The following is a 25160-nucleotide window of genomic DNA, read 5'->3' on the forward strand; positions in this document are numbered from 1 at the left end:
TCTATTTTTCTTTTTCGCATACACCTCAAAGCAAAAAGGAAAACAAATGCTGTGTTTGTTATTAAAAGAAGAGAGGGTGTATCAATTGCGGTACAATTAAATTAGTCCTGCATTGAAATTGATAAAGAAAAAGGAAGAAACTGTGCTTGTGCTTCCTCTTTTCTCTCTCTTTGACAGCCCCTACTGCCCTGACATAAAATAGGCCTTTTCAGAGACTCTCACACAATTCCCTGGCTGGTCTGGGACTGGGATGTCATCATTAACACAGCCCTGTGAAGGCTTCCATACAGTTCAAACCATCCATTTGATCCCTGATCGGATATGACTGCTATTGTGATGTATTATTTACCACAGTCCAATGGAATGGGTAGGAGGGAAGGAAAAGAGTTAGAAGAAATGAGGGAGGGAAGGAGGGAGTGAGGTACGGTGTAGTTATTTTTTCCACTGCAGTAGAGACTGTCTGCTTCCCATTGGGACATTAACATCCATTTAATTGAGGGATACAGGGGAGAAGGGATTTTGTCCGTGATGAGGCGGCCGTCTACTAATAGGGTATGAGCCCCGGGTGAAGTAACACTCCTCCTAAAGAAGGCAGGCGTCAGAGTTGCTGGGAGGGTGATGGTAAGGGAGAGAACACTGTAGGCTACATCAAACAATCTACAGAGCCACAGCTATGGAATTTACAGCAATAGAGCCACAACCACTGTATAGAGGGGTTGGTTGTTTAGCAACAAACCGACGTGTGCGCAAGTAAGCATTTCACAGTAAAGTCTGCACGTGTAGTATTGAGCACGTGACAAATACAATTTGGTTTGATTGAGTTTAAGAAAGATCTAGATGAAACAAGCCACCTAGGATTCCTCACATGGCAGTTTCTTGTGGTTGTTGCCAGCTATCTGGCCATCCAGAATCACAACAACACACAGACTTCAGCTCCAATTAAGCGTGACCATGATTTTCGTGACATTGTCAGCTAACCAATCTATGGTGCCTATGATACAGCTGTTCTCTCTGAGCCTTTGTGTGAGGGTTAGGGTGGAGTTGGCTTAGATTATTGACAACATGTAAACCATATTTTGTCTCCAATGTTTATTGAAAACAAATACATTTGTACAATGAGAACTTGTTGTTTCTGAAGTAACTACATAGTTACAGTTGGTTGGGTCGCTTGTGTCCGGTGTGAAATGGCTAGCTAGTTAGCGGTGGTGCGCGCTAATAGCGTTTCAATCGGTGACGTCACTCGCTCTGAGACCTTGAAGTAGTTGTTCCCCTTGCTCTGCAAGGGCCGCAGCTTTTGTGGCGCGATGGGTAACGATGCTTCGAGGGTATCTGTTGTCTATGTGTGCAGAGGGTCCCTGGTTCGAGGCGAGGAGAGGGACAGAAGCTATACTGTTCCACCAGCCTGCAGCTTTGCCAAATTAGCATAGACGTGACATCCGTCAAAACACCTCAAAACAAGACAGTATCAAGAACAAGACAGAAATCAATATAAATGGTCAAATCTGACCATAACTCTATCCTCCTGATTCCTGCTTACAAGCAAAAACACAAACAGGAAGTACCAGTGATGCACTCAATACGGAAGTGGTCCGAGGAAGCGGATGCTAAGCTAAAGAACTGTTTTGGACGTGTACTCAGAGCAGGCGCTGACCAGCTGGCAAGTGTCTTCACTGTCATTTTCAACCTCTCCCTGACCCAGTTTATAATATCGACATGTTTCAAGCAAACCACCATAGTCCCTGTCCCCGGGAACACCAAGGTAAAATGCTTTGAAAGGCTGGTCATGGCTCACATCCTCCCAGACACCCTGGACTCAAGCTATCTGGCCACCCAGAATCACAACAACATACATCATTTTCGTGACATTGTCAGTTAACCAGTCTAAAGTGCCTGTGATATAGCTGTTCTCTTTGAGCCTTTGTGTGAGGATTAGGGCTTTGGAGGTGGTGATGTGACTAGATTTTTGTGAGTTTAGTGGTTCTTTACTGTTTTATTCAGTGTATTCTATGGTATTTTCCAATGGCAGTGCAAATGTGATGTGATGTGAAGTAATTGATTGAATAAAGACTGCAGGGGCTGCAATGCTTCCTGTTTTTATGAGGAGGCTGATAAGACTGATATTTTTTTTAAAGAAAAATATGTTTCTAAAATAGCAGCTGAAGTTAGCTCTATGAAACTCTACAATGTGGCCCATAGCCATCTTTTCCATAGCCTTACGTAACAGCCATTCAATAGGTTTCTATAGCTCTGGCATCTGCATAAAGACATCATGTGTCCTGTGGGATGCTGCTGCTTTATAACACACCGTTCTTGCCAATGCTGCTTCTGCCATCCACCCACATCAACAGATATTATGGAAATGTTTTCAGGACTTCTCAGGGGGAATCCAATACTTTATTTCCACATCCTAAAAAATACTTGATCAGACATTGCCCCGAGTTTTACAGCACCTTCAGCCAATTTAAATCAAATAAGATGTCATTTGCCACCTGCTTTCGTAAATAACAGGTGTAGACGAGCTGTGAAATGCTTTTACTTATGGATCATTTTCCCAACAATGCAGAGTTACAGATGAAGATAAAAAATATATATATATAAATCGTGACACGAGGAATAAATACACAGTGAAAAATGAATCAAAATTAGTAAAAATAACATGACTATATACAGGGAGTACGTGTACTGAGTCGATGTGCAGGGGTAGAGGTAGCTATGTACATAACAGTGCCTTCAGGAGGTATCATACCCCTTATTCTACATTTTGTTGCGTCACAGCCTGAATTAAACAATTATTGAAATCATTTTTTTCTCAACCATCTACACACAATACCTAATAATGACGTTATTGCAAATGTATTGAAAATGAAATACAGAAATAGCTCATTTACATAAGCATTTACACCCCTGAGTCAATACTTTGTAGAAGAACCTTTGGCAGCAATGTACAGCTATGAGTCTTTCTGGTTAAGTCTAAGACCTTACAACATCTGGATTGTGCAAAATTTGCCCATTATTCTTTTCTAAATTCTTGAAGCTCTGTCAAATTGGTTGTTGATCATTGCGAGACAACCGTTTTCAGGTCTTGCCGTAGACCACTGGGACCTGTATGCTCTCGTTGGCTGGCCCTCGCTTCATATTTGTCGCTAAACCCACTGGCTCCAGGTCATCTATAAGTCTTTGCTCGGTAAAGACCCGCCTTATCTCAGCTCACTGGTCACCATAGCAACACCCACCCGTAGCTCGCACTCCAGCAGGTATATTGCACTGTTTATCCCCAAAATCAACACTTACTTTGACCGCCTTTCCTTCCAGTTCTCTGCTGCCAATGACTGTAACGAATTGCCTTTTTAAAATGATAAACTTGGATTAGCTAACACAATGTGCCACTGGAACACAGGAGTGATGGTTACTGATAATGGGCCTATGTAGATATTCTCTAAAGACATCTGCAGTTTCCAGCTACAATAGTAATTTACAACATTAACAATGTCTACACTGTGTTTCTAATACATTTTATTTTATTATAATGGACAAATATATTTGCTTTTCTTTCAAAAACAAGGAAATTTCTAAGTGACCCCAAACTTTTGAATAGTAGTGTGTGTATATATAGGACCAGCCAATAGTTTGGACACACCTACACATTCCAGGGTTTTTATTTATTTATTGTAGAATAATAGTGAAGACATCAAAACTATGAAATGACACATATGGAATCATGTAGTAACCAAAAACGTATTCAACAAATCAAGGATCTGCAGGGAAGAATGGGAGAAACTCCCCAAATACAGGCGTGCCAAGCTTGTAGCATCATACCCAAGAAGATTCGAGGCTGTAATTGCTGCCAAACATGCTTCAACAAAGTACTGCGTAAAGGATCTGAATACTTATGTAAATGTGATATTTCATTTTTTTATATACAGTGGGGCAAAAAAGTATTTAGTCAGCCACCAATTGTGCAAGTTCTCTCACTTAAAAAGATGAGAGGCCTGTAATTTTCATCATAGGTACACTTCAACTATGACAGACAAAATGAGAAGAAAAATCCAGAAAATCACATTGTAGGATTTTTAATGAATTTATTTGCAAATTATGGTGGAAAATAAGTATTTGGTCAATAACAAAAGTTGCTCTCAATACTTTGTTATATACCCTTTGTTGGCAATGACAGAGGTCAAACGTTTTCTGTAAGTCTTCACAAGGTTTTCACACACTGTTGCTGGTATTTTGGCCCATTCCTCCATGCAGATCTCCTCTAGAGCAGTGATGTTTTGGGGCTGTTGCTGGGCAACACGGACTTTCAACTCCCTCCAAAGATTTTCTATGGGGTTGAGATCTGGAGACTGGCTAGGCCACTCCAGGACCTTGAAATGCTTCTTACGAAGCCACTCCTTTGTTGCCCGGGCGGTGTGTTTGGGATCATTGTCATGCTGAAAGACCCAGCCACGTTTCATCTTCAATGCCCTTGCTGATGGAAGGAGGTTTTCACTCAAAATCTCACGATACATGGCCCCATTCATTATTTCCTTTACGGATCAGTCGTCCTGGTCCCTTTGCAGAAAAACAGCCCCAAAGCATGATGTTTCCATCCCCGTGCTTCACAGTAGGTATGGTGTTCTTTGGATGCAACTCAGCATTCTTTGTCCTCCAAACATGACGAGTTGAGTTTTTACCAGTTTCATCTGACCATATGACATTCTCCCAATCTTCTTCTGGATCATCCAAATGCTCTCTTGCAAACTTCAGACTGGCCTTGACATGTACTGGTTTAAGCAGGGGGACACGTCTGGCACTGCAGGATTTGAGTCCCTGGTGGCGTAGTGTGTTACTGATGGTAGGCTTTGTTACTTTGGTCCCAGCTCTCTGCAGGTCATTCACTAGGTCTCCCCGTGTGGTTCTGGGATTTTTGCTCACCGTTCTTGTGATCATTTTGACCCTACGGGGTGAGATCTTGCGTGGAGCCCCAGATCGAGGGAGATTATCAGTGGTCTTGTATGTCTTCCATTTCCTAATAATTGCTCCCACAGTTGATTTCTTCAAACCAAGCTGCTTACCTATTGCAGATTCAGTCTTCCCAGCCTGGTGCAGGTCTACAATTGTGTTTCTGGTGTCAGTTCTTTGGTGCCATTAATACAGGTAACGAGTGGAGGACAGAGGAGCCTCTTAAAGAAGAAGTTACAGGTCTGTGAGAGCCAGAAATCTTGCTTGTTTGTAGGTTACCAAATACTTATTTTCCACCATAATTTGCAAATAAATTCATTAAAAATCCTACAATGTGATTTTCTGGATGTTTTTTTCTCATTTTGTCTGTCATAGTTGAAGTGTACCTGTGATGAAAATTACAGGCCTCATATTTTTAATTGGGAGAACTTGCACAATTGGTGGCTGACTAAATACTTTTTTGCCCCACTGAATATAAAAATTTGCTAAATTAAAAAATGTAAAAGCTGTTTTTGCTTTGTCATTATGGGGTATCGTGGGTAGATTGATGAGGGGAAAAACTATTTAATCTATTGTAGAATAAGGTTGTTAAGTAACAAAATGGAAAAATGTCCTTGTTCTGCCACGACTATGAGAAGCGTAATATATTAAAATTTTTCCGGTCCCATTGATAGGATAGTCTCAAACGGAGCTCATCCAGTTTATTCTCCAGTGAATGCACGTTCGCCAATAGAACAGAGGGCAACGGTAGTGTATTTACTCGCTAACATAGTCTCGTCAGGGTGCTGACTCGCCTGCCTTGGTTTCTCCACCGCTTCCTCTTTCGAGTCCCGGGGATTAGGGCTTGGTCCGGAGTAAGCAGAACATCCAGAGCTGCTGACTCGTTGATGTAAAAATGTTAGTCCAAATCTAGGTTAGTGATCGCTGTTCTGATGTCCAGAAGTTGTTTTCTGTCATAGGAAATGATGGTGGAGACATGTACATAACAATTCAGATTAGCGGAAAAATACACAAGATAGCAGAATTGGACCCGAAAAACGGCTGCTATCCACTGCAGCGCCATCTTATCCAGTTGCTGAGGTGGTCGAGTTCCTGACCTTGTATTTCAATTTTTTTTATAATCATATTTGTGTACACTAAAGGCCTGTTGACTCAGATAAGGTACTGAATATCGGTTCTGTGATTTGCTGCGAAGTGAACAAACCCATGCTTCAGCATTAGGGGATAGAGACCGTATCGAGAGCAACAAGAGCCACCCACCAAGGAGGCCATGTTTGTCCTTCACCCATTCCAATGCACACATACAGTGGCGTCCATTGGGGTCCAGGTGGGGCAGCAGGTGGTGGTATGTGGCCCTGACAGGAAGACAGCTGCCTGAGTGTTAGACCAGAGTGGACCCAGGCCAGGAAAACTGGGACTACAACTCTGGAATGCAGCTCTGGATACAGTCCTGAATTGGGCCTCTGTTCCTCTGTCAGTGGCTCTGCCCTCCTCCTGTCCTGTAGAGCTATTGATTTAGGAAAAGGATAGGGCAACATGTATGGGCAGGCTCTGAGAGGCCACTCCACATGCCTGACTGGGGTTACACATGCATGCACACATGTAGACACACACACACATACACACATCTTTGTCAGTGGTAAATACAGGCAGTTAGAATGCAGGGATGTTAGAACGTCCGTCTCCCCACAACGTTGTTGGCAGGCGGAGCAGGCTCTCACAGGGACCCACAACAATGGGCTCTGTCATGCATGTGGTCTGCTGACTCTGGTCACTCTGGCTGTGACTGTCCCTGGGGCTGGGGGTGGCTCTGCTCTGTGCTTTGAACTTGACTTTTTGCCCACTCTACCAACGCCCCCACCTGGTTCTGGCTCTCACTCTCTGCTGAGGAGAGGGACTGACCGGGGGAAAACAATGAGAAAAAATCAAAAGAGAGAGACAGTGTGTGTGTGTGAGAGAGAGAGAGAGAGAGCAGGAAGTTTGCCTCAGTTCATTTAGCCAGGATAAATTGTAAGGCTGACTTCAGATTACCGCTGTGATTTTTGATTAAACATGTCACCACATTTAAAAATATATATTTAACCCTTTTTATACCAGCTATGTTGACTGAGAACACATTTTCATTAACAGCAACAGCCTGGGTAATAGTTACAGGGGAGAGGAATGAGCCAATTGTAAACTGGGGATGATTAGGTGACCATGATGGTATGAGGGCCAGATTGGGAATTTAGCCAGGACACCGGGTTTAACACCCCTACAATAAGTGCCATATGATCTTTAGTGACCACAGAGAGCCAGGACACCAGGGTAAACACCCCTACAATAAGTGCCATATGATCTTTAGTGACCACAGAGAGTCAGAACACCCGTTTAACGTCCCAATCCAAAAGTCGGCACCCTACACAGGGCAACTGCCCGGGGATATGTTTTTTAGACCAGAGCAAAGAGTGCCTCCTACTAAACCTCCAAAACCACTTCCAGCAGCATCTGGTCTCCCATCTAAGGACTGACCAGGACCAACCCTGCTTAGCTTCAGAAGCACACCAGCAGTGGGACGCAGGGTGGTATGTTGCTGGCTACAGTAAACCATGCTTTTTCATACTTTTTTTATTTGAGGCACGAATATAATGGATTCCTTATGACAATGACAGGCCATTTAGTGTTACCCCCTCTGACTTAGCCAGTTTCCCCCTTTTGGGGGAGAATATGGGAAACTCCACTCCGCTCGATCTATAGGAACCCTACTATAGGAAGCCCTACTGCTAAACGAGGCCTGGAAACCCAATTTACAGATTAGCATTCCAATAAGCATTCCCCATCAACATGATTTGGGATAGGGTAATTACTCTAGAACAGGATCTAAGGGGAGAGGCTATATCAAATTAATGACGGATTACATTTCTCAACCGTCAACCATCCTATGTTATAACATGTTGACTTCTCCAGTTATTATTAGATGAGGAAAATAAACAAACACCCATTTTCTGAGGTGAATTTTAGGAATTTGCCTCCATGATTCCATGCCTGGCTGTCTGGTGTCAAGGGAAACTGAAGAACATTCTAATGTCCTCTTCATAAGTACTTTGTGAATGTCATGGCCTTCCTTGGGCCTGGCTGTCCTCAACATAAAATTGACACTCTGTCCACTTGTCAGGTCATTAATCTCCTCCCCCCCTTATCCCTCATCTCCTCTCTATCTTGTATTCTTGCAGCGTGGGCGCTTGGTGCAGGGCATTGTCAGATATTCAGGGCGGATTGTCTGACACGACACACACAGTTGCACACAATCCTCTGTCTCTACTAAGCGACTGTACCCCAGTAAAGATCAATGAGGAGATGGATGTATAATTCAACACATTCATTTAGGGGACGGCGGCATTTGTGGGACCGTTTTGGCAGAGTGAAAGGATTGTTCGGAAAATGATGAAGTTACAATATAGAGTACCAGGGAAGAAAAACAACTGATTAAAACAGAGAAGAGAGTAGGGACCCCTCCCAGCTGGTTGTGTGTGTGTGTGTGTGTGTGTGTGTGTGTGTGTGTGTGTGTGTGTGTGTGTGTGTGTGTGTCAGCTACAGGGCAATATCCAGGCCTCATTCAGCCTCTCTGTGTAAAGTGATGTTTGTGGAAGCGTGTGTGTTTGTGCATGTGATGTTACTCAGGGTAAAGTGATGTTTTCAGAGATGTGTGTGTGACTAAGCTAATGGGCTCAGAGCGACACGGAGAGATGTCAAGGATGACACTTACTATGATCGCTAGCTACACTGCTACATCACTGAATGCTGATGAGCCCAGGGTCGAGCTAGCTAAGTGGAGGGTCGGTGCTAAAAGGAAGATGGAGCGAGAGAGAGAGAGAGCATAGCTGCTGTGCTTTGGGTCGCTGTCATCACTCTCAGTATGCAAAACAATAACAGTTGACATAAAACAGCACCCAAACAGCACCCACGCATCGGTCCAGTTATATAGCAAACTAATCACATCTGCACAGTATGTATATCAGTTAGGCTGCAGCGGGCATGTATTCACTTCACCCAGAGTCCTCTATACATGCAAGGCTTTAGATTGTCAAGTGTCTGGGTTGTTTGTGTCAAGGGTATGCATAGAGCACTAATGGGAAACGTCTCTCTTTATGTAGTGTTGTGGTGTCTCTCTTCTCATGATGTGTGTTTTGTCCAAAATGTTATTTTTAATTTTTAAACCCGGCCCCAGTCCCCGCAGGAGGCCTTTTGCTTTTTGGTAGGCCTTCATTGTAAATAATAATTTGTTCTTAACTGGCTTGCCTTGTTAAATTAAGGTTAAATAAACAAAATGTTAAAAAAATGTCATGGTCTGGTCTTTATACTGCTGTTCCAACAGCGATGAGTGTTGAGAATGTGGGCAATTCCACGATAACAGATTACGCTTTGACTCAGTTTTCTTCACTTTAAAATGTATGCCAAACTAAAATATTGAATTGAACATTTTAACAAACCATACAACTCTATGCTCAAGGACTAGTTGTAACAATGTACACAAACATTTACAAAAACACATTTTGCGGAAGAACTTTACGGTAGAATCTCATGTTTTTATGCGACCATGTTTTCAAAAAACTCTGTTCCAAATTAAATTGTAAAGATTGAGTTATAGAACTACTGTAAATGAAGTGGATTAACACCCGGTAACGGAATTACATCATGGGTTGGGTCCCTGATCTGTACTACATAGAAATGCATAATTGTGGATAGGAATTTAATTATTCTCGTGTTTCACAAGTTAGGGTAGAGTTCAGTAGAGTACAATACAGCATAGTAGGGTAGAGTTCAGTAGAGTACAATACAGCAGAGTAGGGTAGAGTTCAGTAGAGTACAATACAGCAGAGTAGGGTAGAGTTCAGTAGAGTACAATACAGCAGAGTAGGGTAGAGTTCAGTAGAGTACAATACAGCATAGTAGGGTAGAGTTCAGTAGAGTACAATACAGCAGAGTAGGGTAGAGTTCAGTAGAGTACAATACAGCAGAGTAGGGTAGAGTTCAGTAGAGTACAATACAGCAGAGTAGGGTAGAGTTCAGTAGAGTACAATACAGCAGAGTAGGGTAGAGTTCAGTAGAGTACAATACAGCAGAGTAGGGTAGAGTTCAGTAGAGTACAATACAGCAGAGTAGGGTAGAGTTCAGTAGAGTACAATACAGCAGAGTAGGGTAGAGTTCAGTACAGTACAATACAGCATCTTATGGTAGAGCAGAATTCAGTACAGTGCAGTACAGTATTACCATTTTTTGCGCGTTTTAATGACTTAATTCATAAATACAATTGATTTCAGTAAAATCCCTATAACTAATTGGTAGGTCTACCATTACTTGTTACTTTTGTTAACTTTCATTATCCTTCCTCCTCATCGGGGACAGACATTTGGAAATATCTTGAAGGTGCTACACACAGGAGTTTTGGAATTTTTGCATTGTAATGTCAGAATGTCCATATAATACAGTGCATTCGGAAAGCATTCAGACCCCTTCCACATTTTGTTACATTACAGCCTTATTCTAAAATGTATTAAATTGTTTTTCTGCCCCCATCAAACCACACACAATAACCCATGACAAAGTGAAAACAGGTTTTTAGAAATGTTTGCGAATGTGCACTGTATCTGGCGCTAATAGTGGAACAATAGTGTTTCACAGTATTACTTACCCGCCAGTGTTGTGATTGGCTGTGATATTCGCATATTGATTTCTCCCGCCGCAGCGGCATCTGTTGTCAAACTGGGATAGCTGTTTTTCTGGCTGTGTTATCTAGTGGAAATAGTTCTGTCATTTCTTGGTTGATAAAATTCTACACTGTAGTGTATGGAATCATTGTCCCATCCAAAAAGCTGTGAAATATATATTTAAAATATTGCATTTACAGCTGTTTGAAGCTGGTGGGACATAACCGAAAGTTACCAGGGAATTAGCGATTTCCACTAGATAACACAGTGGAAAGTCAGAACAGCTTTCGCAGTTTGTCAACAGATTCCGCTCTGGCGGGAGAAATCAGAAGGGGAATATCACCGTGAAACACAATCATTCCACTATTAGCACAAATTATATTATGGATATTTCTGAAATTACAAAAAAAATCCTGTGTAGCACCTTCAAAGATAATGGTAATGGAATTACAAGACACAAAGCAATATTTCTTAAACGTATAGAAGGTTAACAATTTCTACAAAACGAAATATAAGAATTTGTATTAGTTGGCAGGAGTCTTTACTTCAACATTATTGTGTTTTGATGTATTTCTGATACATTTTACGACTATTCGGGCAGATGTTTCCTAGGACATATTTTCCATCTGTTTATCCAGAATTCAAAACAGTTACTTATGCAAACTTTTTAAGATTGAAAGTAATTAAAAAATATATATCTATGCCTTCATTTCCTAAAAATATAGACTCGTAACTTTAATTTAACACCCAATTTGATATGCTCTTATGAACTTCACATGTTGGTGCTCATGGATCCTTTTGGATGGAAATGCCCATGTGTACTTTCACAAGCTCCAAATGAAAATACTGTATTGTGATACCCTTATTGGAAGGGGGTCACGCTTTCTTATGGCTGCAGCTGCACTTACTGTATGCTCTGCGCTTACTGTATACTCTGCACTTTCTAAACCTCCCAATTGTGCATACAATGAAATATTATTGGCCTTTTGTGTGTAATCCTGGACTTCCTCGATTTAATTGGAAAATGTAACCCATGGAACCGCCACCTGAATGTTACTTTATTACTCCATACTCTTAGTCTATTTAGGGCATTTCTGAACCAGGGCTGTAACTGTTATTGCTCTCCAATACAGGCCTTGTGTGTGATATTGGATTGTAGTAGGAAACCAATCAAATAGTCTTTATGACTGAGCCCCAGCCCTGACCGTAGGTTATAGTGGGACCGTGTGCTTTCGTGTTAGTGTGTCTGCGTGCATGCATGGTTTAACACTGCCGTTGTCTTATACCACAAGATTGACCACCCTGGGCGAGTGTTTACTATAGACCTACTTTTGATGCTGAACAGCCAAAGTGATAATGATGACCTCATTTAACAGAGCTTAGGGCGTTGTCTATTTCTTCTCCTTATCATCTCCACCATAATTTACTTTTTGTTTTTACAATTTCATTCTTCAATGTAACTTCAAATTGACTTTCTCTATCTCCGGCTTGTTGTGTTGTTTCAGTGCTCTGCGTAGTTATTCATATATATTTACAATCTATTTAAGAAACATATCTGAAAGTGCCAGAGCTGTTAGAACCCAATTTTCTACTAAATTAACTCTGGCTCTAAGCATCGCTTAGCACAACACTACACCGTAGTGGAAAAGGGCTTCTCATTTCTTTCTGTCTCGTCTGTAAGTAAACGTTGCGATCATAATGAGTTCATTATAACGCATTTGTATCATCAACAGCCGAAGACGCTAAACACAATATCGCTGACAAACACAGAATGTAAAGACTTGATTAATGTTGTCCTCATTAATTGAAATGTAGGTTTTGTTTTATAGATGGAGACAGGGCAACACATGCGATAGGCTTTATTAAATATTATCTGGAGTTGTTTTAAATGGCAAGTGTAAAATGTCATGTGAATACATCTATTGCAGCTTTCCAGTTAATTAGCTGAATGAAAGGAAGTTATTCTGCTAGTGGAGAAATATTGCTGTATCCTGCCTGTGTGAAGTGAGAGGATGTTACTTGCTTCATTTGTATATGACCAACCTTTAATTTGTACACGAAACTGCACTTGGAGACAGTTAAATGTCTCCTATTGCAGTCGTACGTATTATGATTTTACATTATATTACATTATGTATTATTTGGAGATTGTGTTGCCTATTGAAACTGATGCAGCCGCAGTAACCTGTAGTTCCATACAGTAAATGACTGCTACTGTTAAGTAGGTATGTATTGTGGGGACCAGGGTTGGGTAGGTTACTTTCTAAATGTAATCCGTTACAGTTACTAGTTTTCTGTCCAAAATTGTAATCAGTAACGTAACTTCTGGATTACCCAAACTCAGTAACGTAATCTGATTACATTCAGTTACTTTTAGATGACTTTCCTCCGGAGTGCAAGAGGCATCACTACAGTCCCTGCTTCGAATCCAGGCTGTATCATATCCGGCCGCGATTGGGTCCCATAGGGCGACACACAATTGGCCCAGCATTGTCTGGGTTTGGACAGGGTAGGCCGTCATTGTAAATAAGAATTTGTTATTAACTGACTTGCCTACTTAAATAAAATAAAAAGAGGCATTGGAAGAAGACAAAAATGTATTACCAATTGAACGACATCTATTGCAGGATAAATCAATGTTAAAGTTTACATATCTGGCCATATATGGATGTTACATTTTACTTTATGGGTTGGTTATGTAGGCTTCTTCTAACCCATTACTTTCTACTACATATACGATGAAATTATATATTTACATTAAAAACCAAAGTCGATCAGAATTCCAGTCATTCCAATAAATGTTATACGGATGTGGAAGTATACACTGGCCAACTTGTTTTACCTAAGCATAACCCAAAAACGAATGACTTATTAGCCAGCCCTACTCTGTTTAGGATATTGTTGTCATGGATGACTGATTGGGCTCATTGATTCGAGTTGAAAAGCAAATGATGCGTTCATGGAATGGCATGAAAAATGAATGCTATATGTTGCATTCGCTATAGGCCTATTGTTTAACTTTTTGTTGGTGACACTTTGATATCTTGATAATATCTAGCTGTTTAAAGGGAACATCCTCAGATGAAACAATAACAAAACGGCAGCCCCGCGTTTTGGTAAAAAGCTGAGGGATGGGCCTAGAGAAATGTAACCACTCTCAGATTAATAGACAGAGCAATGGATGCAAGGACTGACCATCCATGATATCAAAATGATTGTTTTAACCATGTTAAGAGGCTATACAGTGTGTGTTTACATTTACAATGTTTACAAACATTGGAGAAAAACAAGCTTATATTTTGGGTTATCATGGCGTGTGACAGTTGAACTAAGCTCATGAGGCATTTACAAGTTATATTCTTCAAGAATCAATGGATATATATATATAAACAAATAAATAAATAAAATTGATGTAGAAACTACAGAGACTTAAAGGGGAAATCAAAAGTGTGTGAGTTTGAGCATGTGTCCATTAGGCCTATGGATTGTTTTTAATCAGCATGAGTTTAGATTGAGCAATAAAAACCTACATTTTATTCCATAGGCTGGGATCCGAACTATGCAGCTGTTGCAAGAACGCATTTTTCACTGTATGTTCACAGGTTTCAAAAACAATTGATTGACAGGCAGTTTAAACTTCTTGAATTCAACCATTATTGGGTTCAAATACACATATAGATTTGTGAACAGCCATTCACAACAACCACAATCCGTAAGGAGCAGATAGTTAAATGAGAGAGCAGCAATGTGATTCACATCAGTGCACTATGTAGATGTCAATAAAAAGTGATGTCCGTATCGCCGAAGACTTCACCGCTGCTGTCATCCTTACCTACACGCGTTTATTCAAATTGGATAATCTTTGGATGCCGACAGCAGTCGCACCATTGGAAGATATAGCTTGGACTGTAGCCTACAAAAGCCTATTTCTGCTCTTTTCCCGCGATCCATCAAACACATTTGGTGTGTCATCATAGTGGTCTCTGACTTTTGTTCAACGTGAGCGAGTCTGACCATATTTAAACTTGCGCCTTTTTTCAATGCTAATTTGAGTGTCATTGAGAAAACAGAGAAGTGTCAAATAGTTTGTTTTGCAAACATCCTTTCTGAATTTAAAAGTAATCCTCGAAGTAATCATCTAGTTTTTCAAAAGTATCTGTAATCTTACTACAACATTGAGGCCCAGCGTACCTTTAAATGTGTCACTGAATGTAAAATAGACATGGCTGGAAGGCAGCGAGGCGCTACACCAGGAGGCTGTGAGACAAGTCAAGATCAAGCAATGAGGGAAAGAACCAGACATTCCCATGCATACATGAATATCATTTTAGTGAGAGAGGAAAAGAGAACAAAGAACATCATATTTAATGGCTTTTCTACAGAGCCTACTCTGTACAGTATACCTTCCTCTCATGTGATCAGCAATGCAGCAGAAACACCTTCATCGTGACCATCATCATCATCATCATCATCATCATTGTTGTTCACTTTTGATTATTGCTTTGCTTATGATCCGATAGTAAAAGGCATGTTGATTTTGTTGTTGATGTTGATAACAGCACATATCTCCTCCCTCTTTTTCTTACACTCTTAGAAAAAAGGTTCCAAAAGGGTTATTTTTGGTTCCAGGTAGAACACTTTTTGGTTCTAGGTAGAAACCTTTTGCGTTCCATGTAGAACTGTCTGTTGAAAGGGTTGTACATGGAACCCAAAAGGGTTCTACTTGGAACCAAAAGTGTTCTAACTAGAACCAAAAAGGGGTCTTCAAAGTGTTCTCCTATGGGGATGGCCGAATAACCTTTTAAGGTTCTTGATAGAAAAAAAGGTGCTACGGGTATGTACACTTCCCTTCTTACAACGGACTCCTTTGTCTTAGACCTATTCAGCTGCAGACAATGTACACATACATTCACTTTTGTTTGGAACTGTTTTGAACTGTTATGACACAATGACACATGAAGACAATGAGTTACAATTCTAAAAAGTTTGCATGTGAATTTCTTTCCACAATCACCAAAAACACTAGTGAAGGACACTCACTATTGTGACTGTGAGTGCTTTGTGTGCACTGAATGAAAATATCTTTATACTGTAAATAACATTGTTTGGGAGAGATGGCATTGACACATACTTTATACATTACATTTACATTTACATTTAAGTCATTTAGCAGACGCTCTTATCCAGAGCGACTTACAAATTGGTGCATACACCTTATGACATCCAGTGGAACAGCCACTTGCATCTAAATCTTTTTTTTTTATACAACGAGAGGAGATGGATAGAGAGAACTCCTTGAATCTTTACCAAGTTATTCTGTTCTATGTTATTCCATCCTTCTTCTGAAGAGAGTATACAGTAGAGTAGCTCAGGCAAATTTGGCCCGCAGGTGGTTTTATTTGGCCCCCCAAGTTGTCTGAGAAACAATAAATATACTGTATATACAGTTGAAGTCGGAAGTTTACATAAACGTAGGTTGGAGTCATTCAAACTTATTTTTCAACCACTACATTCATTTCTTGTTCACAAACTATAGTTTTGGCAAGTCGATTAGGACATATACTTTGTTTATGACACAAGTAATTTTTCCAACAATTGTTCACAGACAGATTATTTCACTTATATTTTACTGTATCATAATTCCAGTGGGTCAATGTGGAGAAATGTCCTCTGGTCTGATGAAACAAAAATAGAACTGTTTGGCCATAATGACCATCGTTATGTTTGGAGGAGAAAGGGAGAAGCTTGCAAGCCGAAGAAAACCATCCCAACCGTGAAGCACGGGGGTGGCAGCATGTTGTGGGGGGTGCTTTGCTGCAGGAGGGACTGGTGCACTTCACAAAATAAATGGCATCATCAGGGGGAAAAAATGTATATGGATATATTGAAGCAACATCTCAAGACATCAGTCAGGAAGTTAAAGCTTGGTCGCAAATGGGTCTTCCAAATTGACAATGACCCCAAGCATACTTCCAAAGTTTTGATAAAATGGCTTAAGGACAACAAAGTCAAATCAAATCAGTCAAGTCAGTCAAATCAGTCAAGTCAAGGTATTGGAGTGACCATCACAAAGCCCTGACCTCAGTCCTATATAAAATTTGTGGGCAGAACTGAAAAAGCGTGTGTGAGCAAGGAGGCCTACAAACCTGACTCAGTTACACCAGCTCTGTCAGGAATTCACCCAACTTATTGTGGGAAGCTTGTGGAAGGCTGCCTGAAACATTTGACCCAAGTTAAACCATTTAAAGGCAATGCTACCAAATACTAATTGAGGGTATGTAAACTTCTGACCCACTGGGAATGTGATGAAAGCAATAAAAGCTGAAATAAATCATTATCTCTATTATTATTCTGACATTTCACATTCTTAAAATAAAGTGGTGATCCCAACTGACTTAAGAGAGGGAATGTGTACGAGGACTAAAGTTCAGGAATTGTGAAAAACTGAGTTTAAATGTATTTTGGTGTATGTAAACTTCTGACTTCAACTGTACATACAAATACACATTTCTGTTACACGATTTCTGATGTCCATCCAGTTTGATTTATATTTGCCATATATTTCACAGAAGTTCTGAACCCTTATACATTTTACAGACACAGTATATTTTACATTTATCTTGTTGTTATTAGTCCCACCCTTCAGCTCCATTCAACCCCTCCCATCTATCTCTTAACACCGACCGTAGTGGATTTCTATTTACCATATATTTTTCAACTGTGCTGTGATTGTTCGTATTGCTATTTGCAGCGTTAGCTCCAGGTAAATGTTGCAATACTTCAGCCATTCCTGGACCTGTGACCAAAAACCAGCAACATATGGACAGTACCAAAAAAAATGGTCACTTCACAGCATCCGGTGTCGTTTTGTGTGTCAATTCATAAACCATGTGCCATTGAATCAGTACATCAAAAATCTCTTCCCAACTATTTTGCAATCTATATGGCACAGCTGTCAATTTTTTGGTCCTGAAATGAAACTGGTATATATTTTTATTTAGCACAATTTTCTCCAACCCATTTTGGTCGTTAATGCAGGGTCGACAGACAAGGGTCTGAATACTTATGTAATGTGATATTTCAGTTTTTTATTTGTATAAAATTTGCAACAATTTTCAAAAACTCCTTTTGCCATTATTGGGTATTGTGTGTAGATTGATGATGAAAAAAATTAGCTTTAATCGATTTTAGAATAATGTTGTAACGTAACAAAATGTGGAAATTGTCAAGGGGTCTGAATACTTTACGAATGCACTGTGTGTATATATATATATATATGAGGTATTCCCACGCATGATAGAGAGACACGTGATCATATACAAATATAAGCAAGGTGTGAAATTATTATGTTTTAGTCAAATATGTTATCTGTATGGGCTTCAGAATAGCGGGGGTTGCTTTTTCATCTATCGCTCTCTTTTTTTTCTTACCTTCATAAAAAAATGAAGGTGACCGTCCTCATTTTCTCTGCCCCAAACTTGCAAGAACAATTTAATTAAGTCTTCTGCCAGGCATGGCGATTCTTGCTGTCTTTTTTCTCCCTCCGTGTCAGTCAGAACGGTGAAACACATCAAGTACGCGACTAAGGACACTTGTATTAGTGGTGTCATTCCCTCATGCATGTTATACAGTTTTCTGTGATCGCCGCGGCTTGAATGCTAATCACTCACAGGACTTGTTCCAACAACTCCACTTTGTGTGTGTGTGTGTGTGTGTGTGTGTGTGTGTGTGTGTGTGTGTGTGTGTGTGTGTGTGTGTGTGTGTGTGTGTGTGTGTGTGTGTGTGTGTGTGTGTGTGTGTGTCCAGGTGGTAGGAAGGTAGGATGCGCAGCAGCTTTATCAAAGTGGCTGCTGCCAACATACTGACTCAACTCCAGCCACCTTAATAAAATAAAAATTGATGTAATGTAATACATAATATAATATATATAATGTTTACATACCCTACATTACTCATCTCATATGTATATACTGTACTCTATACCATCTACTGCATCTTGCCATCTTGATGTAATGTATCACGAGCCACTTTAAACAATGCCACTTTTATATGTTTACATACCCTATATTACTCATCTCATATGTATATACTGTACTCTATACCATCCACTGCATCTTGCCTATGCTGTTCGGCCATCATATATTTTTTTAATGTACATATTCTTATTCATTCCTTCACACTTGTGTGTATAAGGTAATTTATGTGAAATTATTAGGTTAAATTACTCGTTGGATATTACTGCATTTTCGGAACTAGACGCACAAGCATTTCACTACACTTGCATTAACATCTGCTAACCATGTGTATGTGACAAATAAAATTTGATTTGATTTATCAAAGCCAGTGTGAGACGGGGTGATAGGCTAATGAATGAAAAGACTGTCAGGCAGATCAAACCGCAGGAATCAGGATGAGGAAGGAGGGTGTCTGTCTGGGGGAATTCTCCTGGAATCCCCACTCACCTGACACACAGCTCCTTCCTTTCCCTACCTAGAATGCATTGGGTGCATAGCATCTACATTCCAGGACCTCACCTAGCCCACAGTTTGTGTGTGTTCGTGTTAGTGGATTGTGTGTGAACAGTTGTCTGTTAGCGTGGGTTGTGTGTTGTGCTTGCCCGGTGTTCTCCTCAGCCTCTCTCTCTCTCTGTCTGTGTAACCAGTGTGTGATTAAACATAGTGTAATGAATGAGGACAGTCAGGGTCAATCCTTTGTTGTTCTGATTTGAAGCACTGTCTCAGGAAACAGAAGATTTTTAACCAATGTGTGTGTTTGTGTGGGTCTGTGAGTGAGAGTAACATGTTAAACGCTGTTTCTAGCTTTCAAACTATCACACATTATATTTAGTATGGTTCAACCTGTCAGTTGCTTCCTTGATATGTACTGGTTGCTGAATTGCAAGCTGATATTCAAACATGTATTTATGTTTAACGAGTGATCAATTCTTGAACTTACCCCTTTCTCTGGTGTTTGTGTGTGTGTTTCAGACGAGTGCAGTGCTGTGTTCTGGAGGATGTTCTCTCCTGGCAGTCAGCTCTCTGTTGGCCATCATCACCATCTTCCTGCCCAGCGGAGGCTGTGAGAGGAGGATCTGTACACTGGCTGGATACATGCAGATGGCTGCGGGTGAGTACAGAACAGACACATACACACACACCTGTCAACAACAACACACAGACTTTCTATTACCTAGACCAGGGCTGACCAAACAGGGGCCGCGACGCTGTTTGGTTTGGCCCGAAAGAAGGTTACAAATATATATATATATATATCTCAACTTAGAATTAGTAAAGTCGTTTCTGAAATTTGGTTGTGCATCAGCAGTTTTCCACTTGTAACGTAAAGTCACTGGCAGTCACTCAATTAGCTCATGTTAGCAAAACATTTTTAGATGCTAGCCAGCTATCAAATCAAATCAAAATCAAATGTATTTATATAGCCCTTCTTACATCAGCTGATATCTCAAAGTGCTGTACAGAAACCCAGCCTAAAACCCCAAACAGCAAGCAATGCAGGCGTAGAAGCACGGTGGCTAGGAAAAACTCCCTAGAAAGGCGAAAACCTAGGAAGAACCCTAGAGAGGAACCAGGCTATGAGGGGTGGCCAGTCCTATTCTGGCTGTGCTGGGTGGAGATTATAACAAAACATGGCCAAGATGTTCAAATGTTCATAAATGACCAGCATGGTCAAATAATAATAAGCACAGTAGTTGTTGAGGGTGCAGCAAGTCAGCACCTCAGGAGTAAATGTCAGTTGGCTTTTCATAGCCGATCATTAAGAGTATCTCTACCGCTCCTGCTGTCTCCAGAGAGTTGAAAACAGCAGGTCTGGGACAGGTAGCACGTCCGGTGAACAGGTCAGGGTTCCATAGCCGGAGGCAGAACAGTTGAACCTGGAGCAGCAGCACGGCCAGGTGGACTGGGGACAGCAAGGAGTCATCATGCCAGGTAGTCCTGAGGCATGGAGGACCTGAGCCCTAGGACCGAGAGAGAGAAAGAAAGAAAGAGAGAATTAGAGAGAGCATACTTAAATTCACACAGGACACCGGATAAGACAGGAGAAGTACTCCAGATATAACAGATTGACCCTAGCCCCCCGACACATAAACTATTGCAGCATAAATACTGGAGGCTGAGACAGGAGGGGTCAGGAGACACTGTGGCCCCATCCAATGATACCCCTGGACAGGGCCAAACAGGCAGGATATAACCCCACCCACTTGCCAAAGCACAGCCCCCACACCACTAGAGGGATATCTCTATCTAAACCTTGTAGTACAAATTACCAACCTGGCACGCACGTGGGCTCTAACCTCCATATTTTTTTTTGTCACTCTCAATCAGATATCATATGAACATGGTATAAGTCATGACAAAATGTGTAGAATTGCAAGAAATTTGCTTTAAAACTACGAAACAATGCTTCACGTCATGACACAATTTGTGGAATTGCTGATAATGTTCTTTAACTCAGCCCAAAAATGTATCTAACCAAAATCTCTCTTCGGGCCCCGACTAGGCTAGAGGCGCTTTTGCCTGATTAGCTTCCCTCATGTTTTCCTGGAATTTCTGATGCATTTCAGTTACTTACTGCTGCAAATACAAATTGTTACACCTTTCCCATATTCAAGTAATTTGAAACATATTCCAGTTATTAGCCTTATGAAAGTAGAAACTTGGTTGCCGTTTCTGTGCCACTGTTTTTTAATACATCTTTAATACTGGTAATCAGAGTCTGTTGTTAGGTGTCCAGTTATATAGCTACAATTAGATTTTTGGAAGTGTGATTTTATGATTGCTTACTAAACAGATATTGTTTACCTGTTGTATTTCTAAATAGATAATGCCTATTTGTTTGGCGAGTGGCCCACCAATCAGATTATATTTTGGCCCACCAAACCTAAATATTTGAGCACCCCTGACCTACACGGTAAATAGCGTTGTCTACTCAACGGCTGATATACAAGTCAAGGTGAATTATAAGAGAGTTATGAATGAAGTCCCTTGGTCCCATAAGTTATTATTTCTCCCATTTCTCTGCTTGGGCCTTATTTGGTGATCTAGATAGGCTATATCTTCATCTGTAGAGCAATTCCATAGAATGACGCTGAGACTCTGATTTTTCACTTTAAAAGTTTGCCAAACCAAATACATTGATTGCAAAGTTGAACAGACCATACAACACAATGTCTACTTTTAACAGTTTCCAGTGAAAACTTTACTGAAACACATTTACTTGAAGAACAGTGCAGATCTACAGTTTGGTAACAGAAAAACAGTCAAATCTCCCTCTGTTTTTTTACGAGACCACATTTTTCCAAAGAACTCTGTTAAATATCTACTCCGAATTAAGATTCAAAGATGTCTGCAGAAAGAATGAATTGTCAGGTATGATATGACACCTTGAGTTTGAAAAAATCTATTTTGGTTATGGAAGTACAGTAAGTGAAATGGATTAACACCTAGTACCAGAATTATTGTAACATATTGACTTCATGGGTCCATAATCTGTGCTATACAGAAATGCATAAGTATGAATGTCATTCTCTTCAATTTGGTTGGTCTGGACTGGAACAAAATATGTACCACTCATAGACGTATATTTCGCATATTTGGATAGCACAGTACAGAACAGTAGAGCACAGTACATTACAGTAAAGTACAGTGGAGTTCAGTAGAGTAAAGTATAGTACATCAAGTAAATTATACTGTACTTTACTTTAGTGTGCTCTACTGTACTAAAGTACACTTTACTGTGCACCTGTTCTCTACTGTTGTTTCCTCTACTGTACTGCACTGCGCTCTACTGTATTGTACTGTTCTGTCCAAATTTTGTGAAACAGACGTCTATGATTGGTTCAGATTTGGACTGACCTTCAACCACTTTTCAACGTCCATGGACGTCTGGTGTTGGCTGGTGCTCAGTGGGTGAGAGGGCTGGTTACAGTAAATGGAACGAGAGGGGGTTCATGGGAGAGTTGACATTAACTTGAGAGAGAGAGTGAGTGGTTTTCCAGACTGTTTTCACACTCTTGCTTTGACCACCATGTGACAGAAAGAGAAAGAAAACAGTTATGAGCTGAACATAACAGTATGCCAGTGGAAGAGAGGACAGTAGCAAATGAGCTCCCATTGTAGCCAATACAGTTGCAGTCATTCTGTTGCAGATTTTTTGGTCATTATGTTTCTGATTTGATAACAGAAGGGCACATTTTAATAATTTAATAAATAATAAACTAAATAGATATCAGTAAAAACAATACAACTAATTGGTAGGCATACCTTTACTTGTTCATGCTGTGATCTTTCATTATCCTCCCTCATGAGGGAGAGAAATAAAGAAATATCTTAAAGATATGTGGGTTTTTGGTAACAAAATGACAAGACACTAGGCAATATTTATTAAACTTACAGATGGCAAATAATTTCTGCAAAACAAAATGTTCATATTAGTTGGCAGGTGTCTTTATATCAACATTAATGTGATTTGATGCATTTTTAATACCTTTTAGGACTATTTCTGCTAGATGTTTTCTAAGACACCTTTTCCAGCTGTTTGACCAGAAGTCAACGTCTTTACTTATTCCTAATTTGTAGGATGGAAAAAGGTAAAAAAAAACTGTATCTGACTTAATTAAAAAAACTATAGACTCTTTGCTTTCATTTGACACCAGATTTGACATGCTCCTATGAACTTCACATGTTTGTGCTCATAGGTGCTTTTACATGGAAATGCCCTTTAGTGTTCTCTATAGGTATTAATCCAGTACACAGATATTTACAAGCTACATACAGATAAAGCTGCCTATCATCTGAAGTGAAGAGGAGCTCACTTTGTTGCCAAGGCACAACACTCACACAAAACCAAACGGAAGCTGCTGCTCTTCAGGCCTTCAGTGGGCCGTTGCTAGGTTACGGGTTGCGGTGGTGGAGTGAAGTGTTGCTCTGGCGTAGTGATACGAGGAGGGCACCGGGGAGATCTAAAGGTGGCCGTAAAAAGATAATTACTGCCCCTTAACACAGGTCATTGGTTCAGGGGGACTATCAGGACTTTGCTTTTATTCAAATAGGGAAGTAGCATCATAAAACTAAGCTTAAGCGTTGCTGGTGATATGATGCTAGGGTATAATGTGATGTATACACACGACGCCAGCCAGGTAAACTAACCAGTCCTAGCTGCTGCCCACCACCCTGGTGCATAGGCCCTCCACACACTGTATTGAGTGTGCACGTGTGTCCGTTCCTGTGTGTTTGTGTGTAGTTATGTGTTTATCAAAGTGTGAGATGTTTTGATATCTGAAGAGCACAAACTGCTCTAACCAACAACTCTGACACTCCCGCAACACTCCCACGACATCCAGTAAACTATAAAGGATATTCTGTAGAACGAGAGAAGAGAAAGGACTGACTAAGCACTGCTATTATTTCCTATCCTCAAACATATCCAACTCTTGAGAAAAAAGCCCCTGAAACAACAACACCCCTTTTCAGACTGGGCTTTTCAGACTGGGCTTTTCAGACTGGGCTTTTCAGACTGGGCTTTTCAGACTGGGCTTTTCAGACTGGGCTTTTCAGACTCATTCTTTGGAAATGCTCCTGGATTTTCTGCAGAAAGCCCTTTTGAAAACATCAAGTCTTTTCTAGCCGCACCGTGGAGTTCAGGAAGTTTAGAAATGAACAAGTCTTACAACTCTCAGTTTTAGTACTTACTTTCCTCCCTGATTATCTCACTAAGATTAGATATACTTCTAGTTTGAAATTATGAGAAAATGTTTGTTTGCTTTTCCCTTCTCATTCACTTAGCCTCAGCACAACAGCATTGATTTTTAGCCAATGAGCCATTGGATTATCGACTAATAGCTAGAAGTATAGTCAGGGAAGTGGTATTTAACACAGGCTAATTAGTGGCTATATTCATTAGTCAGGTTAGATTGCAACCTAAATCTATATTGACAAAGTCGAGGCCTGCTGCGCGTGTGTGTGCATGTGTGTATGATGGAAGAACGATATCAAAAGGCATCCATGGACAGATAACACTACAGTGGGAACAATGGCTTCATTATGCTGTGCAAATTAACACTGTTTTAAGAAGGCGTTCATTTGTAGACTGTTAATAAGAAATAATTGAACAATAGCTTTTAAGACAATGGTAGCCTAGTGTATTCGTGCATTTGCTTGTGTGCATGTGTTAGAGGATTTAGCTCCCCTCACTCGCTAAAGCCTTGATTCCTCCAGAGTGTGTGCTCTCATCCTCACACACACACACACACATGCAGCAGAACTAGAAAAGGCTTTTTAGACATAAAACAGCCCTGCTCTTTGTCCTTTCCCAGCTCTGAACTCCCATGGGTGAAGTCCAGGATTAGACTTTGAACTCGCTCAACCTTCGCTGGCTCAACGCAGCACAGTGCTTCCATTCGGTGCTGCTGAGGTTCAGGGTTCTTCTTTCCCCCCGTGCCGCTACATGGTGGAGTGTATAGTGTAGCACGTGGCTAGCAGTCTGAATGTTTTAACGGAACATGGAGGGGCATAT

The 25160-nt window shown here is 40.6% G+C and overlaps 1 protein-coding gene across 2 annotated transcripts in view; it reads left to right on the top strand.

Annotated features, from left to right (window-relative positions):
* The window catches only part of LOC118371989 (LHFPL tetraspan subfamily member 7 protein-like), a 250013-nt gene that overhangs the window by 68675 nt on the left and 156178 nt on the right, over window positions 1–25160 (top strand). For both annotated transcript variants that reach the window (XM_052457884.1, XM_052457885.1), the window contains exon 2: window positions 19616–19754. In XM_052457884.1, the coding sequence (XP_052313844.1) occupies window positions 19616–19754 (139 nt within the window). The remainder of the gene's footprint in view (window positions 1–19615; window positions 19755–25160) is intronic.

This window comes from Oncorhynchus keta, chromosome 12 (genome assembly GCF_023373465.1).
Source record: "Oncorhynchus keta strain PuntledgeMale-10-30-2019 chromosome 12, Oket_V2, whole genome shotgun sequence".
NCBI classification, from domain to species: Eukaryota; Metazoa; Chordata; class Actinopteri; order Salmoniformes; family Salmonidae; genus Oncorhynchus; species Oncorhynchus keta.